Source organism: Buteo buteo, chromosome 9 (assembly GCF_964188355.1).
Source record: "Buteo buteo chromosome 9, bButBut1.hap1.1, whole genome shotgun sequence".
NCBI lineage: Eukaryota > Metazoa > Chordata > Aves > Accipitriformes > Accipitridae > Buteo > Buteo buteo.
Window position 1 is genome coordinate 4648366 of NC_134179.1, and position 15440 is coordinate 4663805.

At 55.5% G+C, this 15440-nt stretch overlaps 1 protein-coding gene across 2 annotated transcripts; it reads right to left on the bottom strand.

The window, feature by feature from the left end:
- Positions 1-263: 263 nt before the first annotated feature.
- Positions 264-15335, bottom strand: FEZ1 (fasciculation and elongation protein zeta 1). Of its 2 annotated transcripts, none has more exons than XM_075035012.1 (10): positions 15291-15335; positions 12722-13024; positions 8661-8757; positions 7286-7375; positions 6156-6357; positions 3917-4188; positions 2701-2781; positions 2237-2312; positions 1584-1649; positions 264-429 (listed from the first exon to the last, which is right to left on the bottom strand). In XM_075035012.1, the coding sequence occupies exons 2-10, from the start codon at positions 12994-12996 to the stop codon at positions 413-415; spliced, it is 1176 nt and encodes a 391-aa protein (XP_074891113.1). In that variant the 5' UTR covers positions 12997-13024; positions 15291-15335; the 3' UTR covers positions 264-412. The 2 variants fall into 2 exon arrangements, with proteins under 2 accessions (XP_074891113.1, XP_074891114.1); XM_075035013.1 differs by lacking the exon at positions 15291-15335 and adding an exon at positions 15101-15127.
- Positions 15336-15440: the final 105 nt, after the last annotated feature.

Below are 15440 nucleotides of genomic sequence, written 5' to 3' on the forward strand. Positions count from 1 at the left end.
AAAATGCCCTCAAAATGGAATTTACAGCTGAATTTTGCCCCTCTGATCATGGCAGCTGCCTGGAGCGCTGCAGCCAGCTCTGAGCACCCAGCAGTTCATTAGCCAGAAATTTGCATATTTTATAAATTTCTGAAATATTCATGAGCATCGCAGCAAAGTCCTTGTCGGTATTTTCCACCAAAAAAGTGCATTTTTCTCTCGAAAAGTTGCAAACCGACGTCGCAAGCCAGGGGGGATGAAGATGCCAGAGGCTGGTTGCTTAATTAATGAAACGAATTATTTATTTCCCAGCTGTGCAAAGGTGGGGGGAGTGCAGGGGGGAGGGTGGGGGGCCGTAGGCGACCCATTTTCCTCGGGTTTGGCCCCGTTTTCGAGGGGCGCCGGGGTAGGGGGGCACGAGGGCAGCGCCGCATCAGGTTGGGCAGAGCACTGCAAAGAGAGAGGTCATGGGTGTGCACTGGCGCGCACGAGGGTGCACCAGGGACGTATGGGGGTTGCACCTGGGTGCACGATGATGCACGGGCGTGCACGGGGATGCACGACGATGTGCGATGATGCATGAGCACACAAGGATGCACGAGGGTGCACAGGCTTGCACTGGGATACACAAAAGAACGCGAGGATACACGGGTGTGCAAGGGTGTGCAATGGTGCATGAGGGTGCACGAGGGCTGCAGGAGGATACACAAGTGTGCACGGGGGTGCACAAGGGTGCATGAGTATGCACATATGCACAAGCATGCATGAGGATTCGAGAGCATGCAGAAAGGACGCATGAGCGTGCACAAGGATGCACAAGCATGCATGAGGATTCGAGAGCATGCAGAAAGGACGCACGAGCGTGCACGAGCGCACGTGGGTGCACAAGGATGCACAAGCATGCATGAGTGCTACATGAGGCTGCCCGGTAGCTGCAAATGGGGTGCAGAGAGGATGCAGGAGGAACATGGAAGGGATGCAGGAGGAATGCACAAGGCATGCACGATTGTGCATGAAGGGTGCAGGAGGCTGCACAAGAGATGGATGAGAACTGTGTGGGAGATGCACAGGGACGCACAAGGATGGCCAGGCGATGCATGAGGGGTGCCCAGGAGATGCACGGAGGATGAATGGGGATGCACGAGGGATGCACGATGGTGCGTGAGGGGTGGAAGGGGCTGCACAGGGGTTCGTGAGGCTGCATGAAGGAAGCAGGTGGGCCACGTAACAAGGTACAAGTGAAGTCCAGGGAAGATGCAGTGATCTACAAAGGTGTGGGAGGATGCATAAGGCCTGCACAAAGGATGCATGAGGGCTGCACAGGAGATGTACGCAGGATTCACAGAGGATGCACAAAGGATGCACCGACAATGCATAAGGGATGCATGGAGATGCATGAAGGATGCACACAAGATGCATGGGAGATGCACAAGGATGCACAGGAGGTGCATGAAAGATGCGAGGGAGTTGCACAAGGATGCAGAAAGGATGCACAAGGATGCAAAAGGAATCCACAGTGGATGCACAGAGGGACAAGGACTTCACGGGAACTGCATGAAGGATGCACGAGGGGTGCACGAGGGATGCACAAGGTGAGCAGATACCTTTGAGGATGTAGTCCGTGAGCAGTGTGGGCACCTTCTCGTTCCCCTCCTTCATGGCAAACAGGACTGTGAGGGGGAATGGAGCTGTGAGCCTGGCCCCACTGCCCCCCAAATGTCCCATTTCCCCACCAAGACCAGTCCCACAGTTGCCACAGAGACACTGCCAGAGTCTCCCACAATGCACCAGGCCTGAGAGCATCCCCCAAAAAAGCACTTTCACCCCCAGTCAGCCAATCCGTGGCAATGCAGAAAGGCTGTTTTACCCCCAGATTGGTGCTGGTGTAAGGTGCAAAAATGGAGGGGGGTGGTTTGCTGCAAATCAGCTGTGCTGCAGTGACGCAAAATGGATATTCGCACCCCAAACCTGCTGTGCTGCCATGCTGCAAAACAGGCCTTTTTTCCCCCAAAATGGGCTTTGTTGCAATGATGCAACACGGGTGGTAGCACCTCAAATTGCCCGTGCTGCAACGATGCCAGAAAAAAAAAAAGGGGGGGGGGGGATCGCACCCCAAACTGGCTGCGTTGCAATGATGCACCCAGATCACAGCTGCTGCAGCAATGCAAAATGTGCATTTGCGTCCCAAATCGACCACACCATGGAGATGCAAAATGTCTGGTTCTGCCCCAAAACGGCAGCTTGAATGAATACTCACTGTTGGTGAGCATCTGCAGATCCTCGACAGAGGGTGGCGACCCCTTCTTCTCATAGGGAATCACCGTGTTCAGGTACTGAAAAAAAAAAAAAAGCAACCCACCCCAAAACCACCCAGATAGCACAAACCTGCCTATTTTTTGCACCACCTTGAGACAAATCACCCCAAATTGGTGCAAAAGCAGAGTATGTCTGCGATTTTCCTGTGATGCCATTAAATTTGCTGGTATTTTGGGGGGGTACTGAATTAATTGCATGCTGCGAAACCCGCCCAACCGTGAACCCCTGCTTAGGGAGGATTTTTTGGTGTGAAAAATGGTGATTTTTGCAAGATGGGTTAGCGGAGGGTAGGGGACAGAGCGGGGTCATAAAATTAAAAAATATTTTAAAACGGGTTTGGGGCATGCAGGGGGATGGAGTGTGAAAGGGGACAGATTTGGGCAATTTTGGGGGGAAGAAGAGCACCTGCTTCTCGTTGGCGGTGGGGCCGAAGGTCTGGCGCAGGCCGGAGTGCAGGATGCTGGAGATGCCCTCCATGCTGAAGCGCTGGGGACACACACCACCACACACCCCCAGTCACCTCCCGGGGACACGGATGTCACCCGTGACGCCTCCCCCGGCACCAACGTCCCCCCCGGCACCCTGACTCCCATCCAGGTCCCCCCATTACCCTGTCCCACATCCCGCTCTCCTTCTGTCCCCACGTCCCCCTGCTCCCCATCCGCCCAAACCCTTTGTCCCCCCATCCCCCTGGCCCCATCCCTTCTCCTGTCCCCGCATCCCCACGTCCCTCTTGCTCCATCCTGTCACCCACCCCCTCTCCCTGCATCTCTGTCCCATGTCCCCCCATCCCACATTCCCCTGTCCCATGTCCCTTTTGCTCCATCCTGTCGCCCATCCCCTGTCCCTGCATCCCCGTCCCACGTTCCCCCACGCCTCAACCCCCTGTCCCATGTCCCCCCATCCCACATCCCCCCATCCCACGTCCCTTTTGCTCCATCCTGTCGCCCATCCCCTGTCCCTGCATCCCCGTCCCACGTTCCCCCACGCCTCAACCCCCTGTCCCATGTCCCCCCATCCCACATCCCCCCATCCCACGTCCCTTTTGCTCCATCCTGTCGCCCATCCCCTGTCCCTGCATCCCCGTCCCACATCCCCATCCCTCATCCCCCTGCCCCGTATCCCCATCCCACATCCCCATCCCTCATCCCCCTGCCCCGTGTCCCCGTCCCACGTCCCTCTGCCCCGTCCCCCAACCCCTGTCCCACCACATTCCCCCATCCCCCATCCCCACGTCCCACATCCCTCTTGCTCCATCCTGTCACCCATCCCGTCCCTGCATCTCTGTCCCATGTCCCCCCATCCCACATCCCCCCGTCCCACATCCCTCTTGCTCCATCCTGTCGCCCATCCCGTCCCTGCATCCCTGTCCCACGTCCCCATCCCTCATCCCCCTGCCCCGTGTCCCCGTCCCACATCCCCATCCCTCATCCCCTGTCCCTGCATCCCTGTCCCACGTCCCCATCCCTCATCCCCCTGCCCCGTGTCCCCGTCCCACGTCCCTCCGCCCCGTCCCCCAACCCCTGCCCCACCACATCCCCCCGTCCCCACGTCCCTCCCGTCCCACAGCCCATCTCCCGCCCAGCCCCATCCCAACCGCCCCCAAACCCCCGTTCCCCACCTTCCTGGGCATGTGGTTCCCGCGCTCGGGACGCCCGCCTTGCAGGCTCAGGCCCCTGTCGCGCCGGCGGCGCCGGGCGGCCTCCCGCTGCTCCCGCTGCTCCCCCTGCACCGCCAGCAGCGCCCCGATGAACGCCGTCTTCACCTCCTTCTCGAAGGCCAGCTCGTCCCGCCGCGCCAGCTGCGCCACCAGCTCCGCCGACAGCGCCCGGCTGGCCGCCTCCGCGCGCCCCGCCGCCGCCACCAGCTCCCGCGCCGACAGCCGCCCCAGCCCTGCCGCCCGGGTGTCGCCGTTAGGGACGGGCGCCGCGCCGCTGGGTTCGTTAAGACGCGCGGGGCGACTAACGGGCCGCCCGGCGCAACGAGCGGAACGCCCGGCGCAACTCGTGGCGCGCCCGGAGCAATTACTCAAAAGCCCGGCGCAATCGCCGACGCGCACGGTGCAATGAGGAAAATGCCCACGAAAGCTTGCAAAATGCTTTCTGCGATTACTGAGACGCAGGCTGCGGTTATTAAGATGCGCGGGCTGAGCGGCGGGCCGCCCGGTGCAACTGGTGAGGCGCCAGTGCAGTAAGCGCAATGCGTACTGCAACTAGGGAATGCTGCCCGGTGAATTAGCGGGACGCCCGGTGCAGTTAGCGTAACGCACGCTGAAGTCTGCAAAATACCTTACGCAACTAGCGAGGCACGCAGCGCAATTACGAAGGTGCTGGGGGCGATTAGTGGGATGCCTGGTGCAAGTAGCGAAACATACAGTGCAATAAATGAAATGCACAGTGCAACTAGTGACATGCGCAGCGCAACTAGCGACATGCGCACTGAAGTTTGGAACATTGCGTTACGTAATTAGTGAAACGCACGCTGCAACTATTACGACACGGGAGGCAATTAGCGTGCTGCCCGGCGCAACTGGTGAAACACCCAGTGCAATAAGCGCAAGGCACAGTGCAACTAGGGAAATGCTCGGTACAGTTAGTGGCACGCCCAGTGCAGTTAGTAAAATGCCCAGTGCAATTAGTGTCATTCCTGGTGCAATTAGTAAAATGACTGATATAATTAGTGACATGCCCGGAGCAATCAGTGAAATCCATAGTGCATAAGTGAAACACCTGATGCAATTAGTAACATGCCTGTGCAATTAGTGACATGCATGGTGCAACTGAACACACACTACATTTAGTGACATTCCCAGGGCAATTAATGAAATGCACACTGAAACTGTTAAAATGCATCACATGATTAATGGGATGCACAGTGCATTTACTGGACCACCAACAAATAAATAGCGTGCAATTACTGAAATGCCCAGCGTCATAAATGACATGCCCAGAGCAACTGCAGAATTGCCTGGTGCAAATAGTGACATGCATGGTGCAGTAAATGAAATGCACTGTGCAATTAAGGGAATGCGCAGAGCAATTAGCAAAATGCCTGGGGCAATTAGCGACACACACCATGCCATTAGTGAAAAGTCTAGCGTATGGTGCATTTAGTGGGATGCACAGTGCATGTAGAGAAATGTACCGCATGCTGCACGGTGCGCTTAGCAACGTGCATGGTGCTCTTGGGGAAATGCATAATGCAATTAGTGAAAACCACCACCGTATTTTCCACGGACTTAGGAAAATGCATGGTGCAATCAGGAAAATGCCCGGTGCACCGTGCATTAGTGGCAGTCGGTGCATTCAGAGGAGTGAAACACTCAACAAAACGCACAGTGCAGCTAGGAATATGGACGGTGCATGGCTCGGTGAAGCGCCCAGCACATTCAGTTCCAGGCACGGCGCTGTCAAGAAAGCGCACTTCCCAAAATGCAGGGCGCAAACAGCAAAATGCGAAGCGCACCGGGCATTTTTGCAAAATGCTGGGCAAGCGTAGCAAAAAGCTCAGCGTGCATGGAGAAAGGATGGTGCACAACACTGCCGGTGCAAGGCACAGTACATTTAATGAATGGCACGGCGTGTTTTGCAAAATGCCGAGTGCTTTAGGGAGAGGCGCAAAATGCATTTAGAGCAGGGCATTTCGCAAAACGCATGGCGCGCTCGGCTAAACCCTGGGTGCATTTAAAGCAATACTAAAAGCAAGATATCCGTGGGATTCAGTTTTTGCCAAGAGCCCCCTCCTGGCCAAACTGTGTAAACACTGGAGCAAGCCGGCCCTGAAGCCTGGAGAGGCTCAATTGTCCAATTTGGTTGGAATTGTCCCCAGAGAGTGAGTGGCCTGGATTTTGCTGGCCGTACCTTCATGGGAGCAGTTGTTGTTGAAGGCAGGGGAGAAAGCGTGCAGCTCACGCAGAAGGATGGGCTCTGTGCCCCTGCCACCGCCTTCGCCTTCAGCATCGGCCTCAGTCTCTTCCTCCTCTTCTTCCTCCTCCTCATCACCCTCAGGGTCAGCCTCGGGGTCGGGTGAACTCTGCATCAGCTCCTCCAGCTCCTCGATGACCTGCAGGGCATCAGGGTCCTCCATTTGCACCTACACCCTGCAGCCCCCAGCTACACCCTGCATCTGCACCTGCGTCCTGCCCTCACATCTGGGATCTGGTCTCTTCATACTGCACCTGCATCCTCTATCTGTATCGGCATCCTGCATCCTCCATCCTCCCCTTCATCCCGCATCTGCACCTGCATTTGCATCCATCTGGACCCTGTGTCCTCCCTTTGCATCCTGCATCTGCATCCCACATTCCCGTCTGCATCCAAATCCCACATCCCACATCCGCACCTGCATTTGCATCCATCTGGACCCTGCGTCCTCCCTTTGCATCCTGCATCTGCATCCCACATTCCCGTCTGCATCCAAATCCCACATCCCACATCCACACCCCTCCACGGGCACTCGCACCCCGGACCTGCACCTACATCTAAATCTGCATCCCGCACCTATGTCTGCATCCTGCTCCCTTCATCCTGGATCCTGGATCCTGTACGTGCACCTGCACCCGCACCTTCTATCCAGCAGCCCGCACCCCGCGTCTCCCACCCACATCCCCTTCCCCGCATTGGCAACCTGCATCCGGCACCTGCATCGTGCATCCCACATCTGCATCCCTGCCTCCGCACCGGAATCCTGTAGCTGCATCCCACCTCTGCCCCCGCCCCGTTTTCATCCTTCATCCCACGACACCCATTTGCATCCAGCACCTGGAACCCCCATTCCTATCTGCACCCAAATCCCGCATCAGCACCCACGACCTGCGCCTCCATCTACACCCAAATCTGCATCCCACATCCCACGACGATGGGATTTGGCCTTTTTTTGTGCTTTCAGCACATGGCCATGGGGCTGGGGTGGGCTGAGGCCATGGCAGGGGGCTACAGCTTGGCTTTTGGGGGACACGCAGGCATTCAGGAGCCCGTGGGGGCCGGGGTACCTGCTCAGCTGTCAGCAGCGGCTCCTCATTGATGCCCGAGTCTTGCTCACTCCTCTCCGTGAGCTCCTCCTCCTCCTCCTTCTCGCAGAGCTGCAGGAGACACAGGCTGGGCCGCCTCGGTGGCACCGCAGGCACGGCCCGGCACAGGCATGGCCCCAGCGCGGACACAGACACGGCCCTGGGAGAGCCACCAGGGAACCACAGCTCTAGGGGACATGCTACATGGAGGGGGGGGGTTGCACGGGGAGACATCGGATGGACACATGGATGGGGACGCTGGACAGGGAGACACTGGGTGGGGAGACATTGGATGATGGCATTGGGTGGAGACATTGATGGGGATGAACGTTGGATGGAAGGATATTGGACAGGGACACTGGATAGAGATGGATGGAGACGCTGGATGGGGAAATGTTGGATGGGACTTTGGATAGGGACTTTGCACTGGGACTTTGCACAGGGATGCTGGAGACAGTGGAGAGGGAGATGATGGACAGGGAAGTGTTGGATGGGGAGGTGTGGCAAGGAGACGGATAGAGATGTCGGATGGGGAGACACTGGATGGAGTTGTTGGATGGAGACATTGAACTGGGAAGTTGGACAGGGAGAAGTACAGGTATGTTGGATGGAGATGTTGGGTGGAGAGTCATTTGAATTAATAGATTGGATGGTGACATTGGATGGGGAGGTGTTGGAGGTGCTGGATGGAATTGATGGGGATGTTGGATGGGGAGATGATGGATGGTGATGCTGAATGGGGAAGAGGTCAGATGGAGACATTGGATGGGGACATCAGACGGGGAGATGTCAGAGGGGAACGCTGGATGGGGAGGTCATGGACGGACATGTTGGATGGAGATGTTGGACAGGGAGGCATCTTCTTTTTTACCGCTTTTCACAGGCTATTTCACCTTTTTAGCAGAAAATAACCCAAGAAATTTACCTTCTCTTCCCCCTTTAGCAACAGGTTGCGTAATATCCAAATGGGTTAAATTCAGTCGATTTTGAGGCATCTTTGCAGCCCTCCCACAACCCCAACTGCAGCTATTCACAGCATGAACTCACTACAATGAAGAAAACACTATTTTCTACCCCCAAAAATACTCGACCTTACCCCTGGCTTGGGGGCAAATTGGCAAAGAACAGATTGCCGAACCAAATGCTTAATCTTGCCCATTTCAGTGTGGTTTCCCCCTAAAATGTGGACAAACACTGCACTGGTGCCGTGTCACCCCCAAAATACTATTTTTGGGTAGTTGGCAGTGCTCTGATGGTTGCTGAGCCTTGGGGCTGATTGACAGCTGTCAAGCATCGCCCAGGGGTCATGCAGGGATGGGGTGGAGTTGGGGTGCCAAGGGGGGGGCCACAGCCGTACCTGGGGGTCGGTGCCGTCGGGGGCCTCAGCCCCTGGGAGCAGCCAGGGCCGGGGGGAGCCCCGGGGGACGAAGCCATCAGTGAGAGCATCCCAGACCCTGCAGGGAGGCGGGTGGTGAGCGCCGATGCCAAAATGTTGCCTCCCAGAAAGCTGTCCCAAAATGGCATGCCGAAATGCCTCGAAACACTCCAAAATGCAGCCCCAGAAACACCCTGAAATGCCCCCCCCAAATCCCAAAACACCGAGATGCCCGAAACATCCCAAATGATGTCCTAGAAGACCCCAAAGCTTCTCAAAATATCACCGTGAAATACTGCCCTGAAATACCCCAAAGCACCCCAAAATGCTTGAATGTCCCCAGACGTCATTTTGAAACATTGCCATCAAAATACCCCCCAAAAGGCCACTGCAATGCCCCAAAATGTCTCCAGATACCACAGAAGACTGCTGTGAAATGCCCCAAAATGCCACCCCGAAACATCACCATGATGTCCTGAAATGCCCCAAAACATCCCGAAACGCCCCCAAAGCCCCAGAAACACCCCAAAATGCCACCCTAAACCACTGCCACAAAGCCCCAAGACCCTCTGAAAGGCCCCCAAACACCTCAAAACACTGCCCTGGAACACCCCAGAACCCCCCTAAAGGTCCCAAAGCTCCAAAATGCCCTGAAACGCCCCAAAACGCCATCCTAAAACACCCAAAAATGCCCCCCAAAGCCACAATGCTCCAAAATGCCACCCTGAAATGCTCCAAACCACCACCCTGAAAAAGCCCTGAAATGCCTCAAAACATCCCCAAATGCCACCTTTGAACACACAGAAACACTCCACAATGCTTTCCTGAAACAGTGCCCAAAATGCCCCAAAACACTGCCCCAGAACACCCCGAAAGATCTCAAAATGTTGTCCCAAGACCCCACTCCAAAAAACTCACAAATGCTCCAAAATACTCCCCTGATACCCCAAAACACCCCAAAATACCATGGGGAAAGACCCCCCAATGCTGTCCTGAAACATTGCCCAGAAACACCCTAAAAATGCCTCAAAAAGCTGCCCCGATACCGCAAAGGAACACCCCAAAATGCTGCTGCGACGCTCCTGAACATCCCCCAATCGCCCAACATCCCACAACATTTCTGCAACGCCCCAAATGTCTCAAAACTCCCCAAAATGTTGCCCTGGAACATGCTGAAATGGCCCAAAATGCAGTCACAGCATCCCAAAATGCCACCCTGAAACACCCCAAATTGCCACCTTCAAACAGCCCTGAAACACCCCCAAACTGCCCCGAAACACCCAAAAGATGGCCCTGGCACATCCAAAAATGCCACGCTGAAACACCCCCCAGAACACCCAAAAAACCAGCTGTGAAGCCCTGAACCCCCTCAAACCACCCCAAAATCTCCCAAAATACAATCCTGAAACACCTGGAAACACCCCAAAACTCCTCCAAACCCCCTTAAACCCCTTTCCTCTGCGCCACTATTAGGGGTGACCGATCCTCCCCCGCAGGGCTGGACTAATTTTGCCCAATTTCACCCCAAAAAAGATGCATGGGGGAGGGGGAAGAGGTACAGGGGAAAAAAGGGGGAGGAAAAAAGGGGGGGGAGGAGGAATAAAAAAATGAAAAAATGTGAAAAAGAAGAAAAAAGGAGGGGTGGCAAGAAAAAAGGGTGGGCAAGAAAAAAGGGGGGAAGGGGAAAACAGAGGAGAAAAAAGTGGTGAAGAAGGAGAAGATGGGAAAAAAGGGCAAAAATGGGGAAAATGGGGAAAAGTGGGGGAAAGGAAAATGGCGGTAAAAGAGGGGAAATGGATGAAAAAATGAGAAAAGGGGAAAAAGAAGGAAAAGGGGAAAGTGGGAAAAAAGAGAAAAAGGGGGGAGAAAGGGAAAGATGGGAAAATGGGGGATGGGGAAGGAGGAAAAGGGGTAAAAGGGAAAAAGGAGAAAGTGGGGGGAAACGCAGGAAATGGGGAAAAAGAAAATGTAAGAAAAAAGGGGGAATGAGGGGAAAAATGGGGAAAAAGGTGGAAAAGTGGAGAAAAGGGAGAAAAAGAGGAGGAAGAGGAAAAATGGGGGAAATGGGAGAAAAGCGGTGAAAAGTGGTGACATCAGGAATAAGGTCAAAAATGGGGAAAAAGGCACAAAAAGAGATTAGAAAATTTCTCCCCAATTAAGGTAAGCCCACCCATTTTCCCACCACAAATGGCAGTTTTAGTCCGACGTGGTGCCATGTCCATGCACATCCCAATTCCCCCTAAATCACCCCAAACCCGCCTGTCCCTCCCCATCCCCCAAACCGCTTGTTTTGGGGTATTTATCTCATCTCCTTCCTTACCTGATCTTAATTCCCCCTGAAATCACATATTTCACTGATTAACGCACAAAAACGTGCATGTCAACCCCCCACCCTGATATTCCTATTTTTAACAAAACCACAGCAAATAAGGAAAAAATAAGTGGTTATCCCCCAAACTTTGCTTTTTTTTCCTGCTCTTAAAGGGCCAGCACCCTGCAAGGTCAGGCAAGCAGCAGCAGCTGATTTCTGGGTTAATTATGGTAAGAATTGGTTAATAATTAGGGAAATACAGTGCCTTTAAGGCCCCAGCCCATCCCCCGCCCATGCACACAGGGCTCATTCAAGAGGGAGGAAAAAAAAAAAAAAAAAAAAAAGCCCTGTTTTGCCCAATCTGACCCAAAAAGACACAATAAACAGCACAAAGCACGCAGCGAGCCGGCTGCCGGCGACAGCGCGGCGCTCCCGGCGCCAGGCCAAATTGCGTTTTTCTCTGAAAACCTGTCAATTTGGCCAATTATGAAAAGCAATTCAGCCTCAGTGGGTTTTGGTGAAAAAAAACCAACAGCAAAATAAACAGATTTGGGGGTGCTTGGGTTGAAAACAACCACTTTGCATGGTGAAAAATGAGTATTAGGAATTGCAGCCTGGGGAATAATCCCACTTAAACAACAACAACAACAAATCTGTTAGAAAGGTGTTAATGTATAAACAACACTGCAACCCCCCCACACCCCCCCCCCAAATCTGGCAAAAAAAAAAGAGGCATTTTGCAACAAAAAAAGGTTTTTAATGAATATTTAGATTGTAATGCAAATGCCACTATATTGTGGCAGGGTTGAGGGGATTTTGCCAAAGTTTTCTGCCCCCTGGCTTGATGCAGAGCTTGCACATTGCAAGCAAAAGGCTAAGCTCTACTCACACCTTACTCAAGGTTTACACTCAGCCCCCCGGGGGCTCTCTTCACATAGACTGAGCCTGCCGTGACCCCCTGCAATGCGACATGGGGCACCCTGCTGCGCCTCCTCATAGGATGCTACACAGCGACTCCATGGATCCTACACAGCTACTCCACAGATGCTACACAACTACTCCACGGGTCTCACACAGCTACTCCAATGATGCTACACAGCTGCTCCAAGGATCCTACACTGCCAGCCCAAGGTGCTGCATGATCATGCCACAGCGCAGGGGGCTGATTTGCATGTGGTGGAGATCTTGCAAGCATGCAAGGAAGTGCAATAGGCCCCAGAGGGGCGTTACTCATAGGATACTACGGTGCTACTCTGATGTGCTACACAACCATGCTGCAATGGGGTAGGCTGGTCTGCATGCTCTGGGAGGAGGTGTATCTCATGACCATGCAAGGAGGCATGTGGGCCCAAGGGTGGCCTACTCACAGGATACTACACGGCTACTCCATGCTGCTGCATGACTATGCGATGATGCAGGGGGCTGAGTTGTCTGTGGGGTGTACCTTGCTAGCATGCAAGGCAGCATGCAGAGCCCGACGGAGTGGTTACTCGCAGGATACTACAGCGCTATTCCTGACATGGTGCATGACCATGCTGCAATGCAGGGAGGTGGTCAGTGAAGTCTCTCAAGGGTGCAAGGAGGCACAAAGGCTGTGAGAGGGCTTACTGACAGCTTACTACACCACTGCTTTGATGTGTTGCATGACCACGCTGCAATTCAGGGAGCCAGTCTGCATTGGGAGCGTGTGGGTTTTGCAGGTGTGCAAGGAGGGGGGGGGGGCCTTACTCACTCCTCATCCTGGAGACGCTCCTCCTCCTCCTGCGCCTGGAGACGCCCCCGCACGGGGGCCAGACCCTCGGTGGCAGCATCATAGTTGCGGAAGCAGACGGTGAGCTTCTCGTCGAACTCCTGCACCAGGTCCTCCATCGACTTGAAGCTCATCATCTCGGCCGAGAAGCTCTCCAGCTCGGCCAGCGCTGGGTCTGCAGTGCGTTGTGGGGTTCCCCCATCGTCCCCGGGCCCCTCCTCGAACTCCTCCTCCAGGCTTACCAGGGGCGCCTCCATCCTCCTCAATACCGATGCGCCGCCTTAGCTGCGGGGAGAGGCTGCCTGTGAGGCACCGGGCTACTCACAGGTTACAACACGAGGGCCCCCCATTCCCTTTGCTGCCGCCGTGTGGGCTGAAACCCTACTGCCAGGGCTATTATACAACCAACAGTATCTCTGTAGTATCCTAGTAGTATCCCAACAGCATCTTAGTACTGTCTTGGTAGAAATATGCTGACATCCTGACACTACACTAGTAGTACTTTACTAGTAGTGACAAAGTGTGGACAGTGGCCCAAATAGCTTAGTGCTACCCTGACAGTATGTAACAAGTATTGTAACACTACCGTTTATACTGAACTGGTAGTATCTTAGTAGTATCCTTATACTATAGCACTACTATCTTAGTAGTGGCCTGGAAGTATCACACTAGTATCAGTAATGTGCTGACGGTACCGCAAAAGTTTGAGCATTGCCCTGATAGTATCCCAGAAGTATCTTACCCCTATCTTTTCTAGTGCCCTTGTAGTATCTCAGAAGTATCCTACTGATATTCTACTAGTGTCCTGACAGCATCCTACTAAAAAATGAGTACTGTCTTGATAGCACCTTAGCAGCATTATGATAATATCCTGATAGTATCATAGTAGTACCCTGATACTATCTTAGCAGTATCCTAGTAATGGCCCTGTAGTGTCTTAGTAGTGCCTCGATAGTATTGTGAAAGTATCTCAGCGGTACCTTTGGAGTATCCAGGCAGTATCCTGATAACAGCTTCGCAGAGTCCTGATAGTACCTCTGTGCTACACTGAGATTATTATCCTAGTAGCAGCCATTGAATAGCTCAGCATTACCCTGATGTTGTAGTAGCACAGGTAGGAGTTACTGTGTCAGGAGCATCCCAATAGTGTCCTAGTAACATCCTAACAGCACCCTGACAGTATCACAGCAGTGTATGAGCGGTGTCCTGATAGGATCCTAGCAGTGGTATAATGGTATACGGTTATTATCTTAGTAGTGTCCTGATAGTATCTTGGAAGTGCAATGTAATACCCAGATATTATCTTAGTGCCACGTTACTACGCTGAAAGCAACTTAACCGTATCTGTTGCAGAATCCAGAGTCCCTTGATGGCGTGTTAGCGCTGCTCCGGCGGTACCTTCATACTACTCCCCCAGTACCAACCCTTGGGAGGTGCTGGCAGTACCCGAGCAGCGTTCTGATAGCATCCTGGGAGTGCCCTGACAGTCGCTTAGCAGCGTTCTGGCAGTACCCCAGTAGCATCCACATAGTATCCTGAGAGTATCTTAGGGCCACCCCGAGAGTGCCTCGGTGCTGCCCGCAGAATATCCCGACAGCATTTCGGTCGGCTCCTGAGAGCACCTCAGTAGCATCCCAGTAGTATCCTGAGAGTACCTCAGCCGTGTCTTGAGAGTCCCTCGCTAGCGTCCCCCTCCCCAAAACGTGCCGCCCGCTGGGTGCGCGTGAACCTCGGCGGGTCCGCGGCACGCACCCCCCACGCGTGTGTGTGTGTGTGTGGGGGGGGGGGGCGCGCCCGTAACGCCCCTGGGCGCGTGCGCTGGAGGGTGACCGCGCGCCCCCGGCGGCGCGCGCGCCCGCCCGCCTTTGCACGCGTGCCCTGTGCCCGACGCGCCCCGTCGCGCCCCGCCCCCCCCCCCCCCCCCACGCACCGTGCAAGCGGGCACCCCCCCACTCCGGGCACCCCCAAACGCGAGCTCCCCACTCGCTCCTCCACGCCGCGACCCCCCCCCCCCCCCCCCCCGGACGTGCAGCTCTGTGCGTGCTTGCACATCCCCCCCCCCCCAAACACCCCCAAACGCTCCCACAGCACCCGTGCAACACCCCCCCACCCACCCCCCCCCCCCGCGCGCGCGCATCCCACGACGCACCACCCTTGCACGGACGCTGACACACAGCGGAGCACCCCCGGGGCGGGCAGCGGCCCCCCCCCCCCCCAACACGGGCACCCCCCACAATGCACCGCAAGCCGCCCCCCCCCCCCAATACAAGCGCCCTCAGACCTACCCGCGACCTTGCACCACGACGCCCACCAGCCCCCCAAGACCCCCCCCCCCACTGCACCCCGCAATGCACGCCTTACCCACGATGCACCACGGCGGCGCGCCCCCGACGCAGCCCCCCCCCCTCCCCACTCGTGCACGCGCCCCGGGGGGGGCCCCGCACCTCCACGCAATCCCCTTGCAGCATCCCAACAGCCCCCCCCCCCCCCCGCCGCCGGCTGCACCCCAAAATCCTCCCGCGCGTCCACGCACCCCCAACCCCGCACCCACCTGCGGCCCCGCATCCTCCGCGCCGCGGGTGGGGGTGAAAGGGGGGGGGGCGAGGGGGGGGCGGGCAGCTCCGCCGCACTGCGCACGCGTGGGGGAGGAGGGGTGACGTCACCGGGAAGGTGGGTGCCGGTGGTGGGCAAGGCAGCCCTG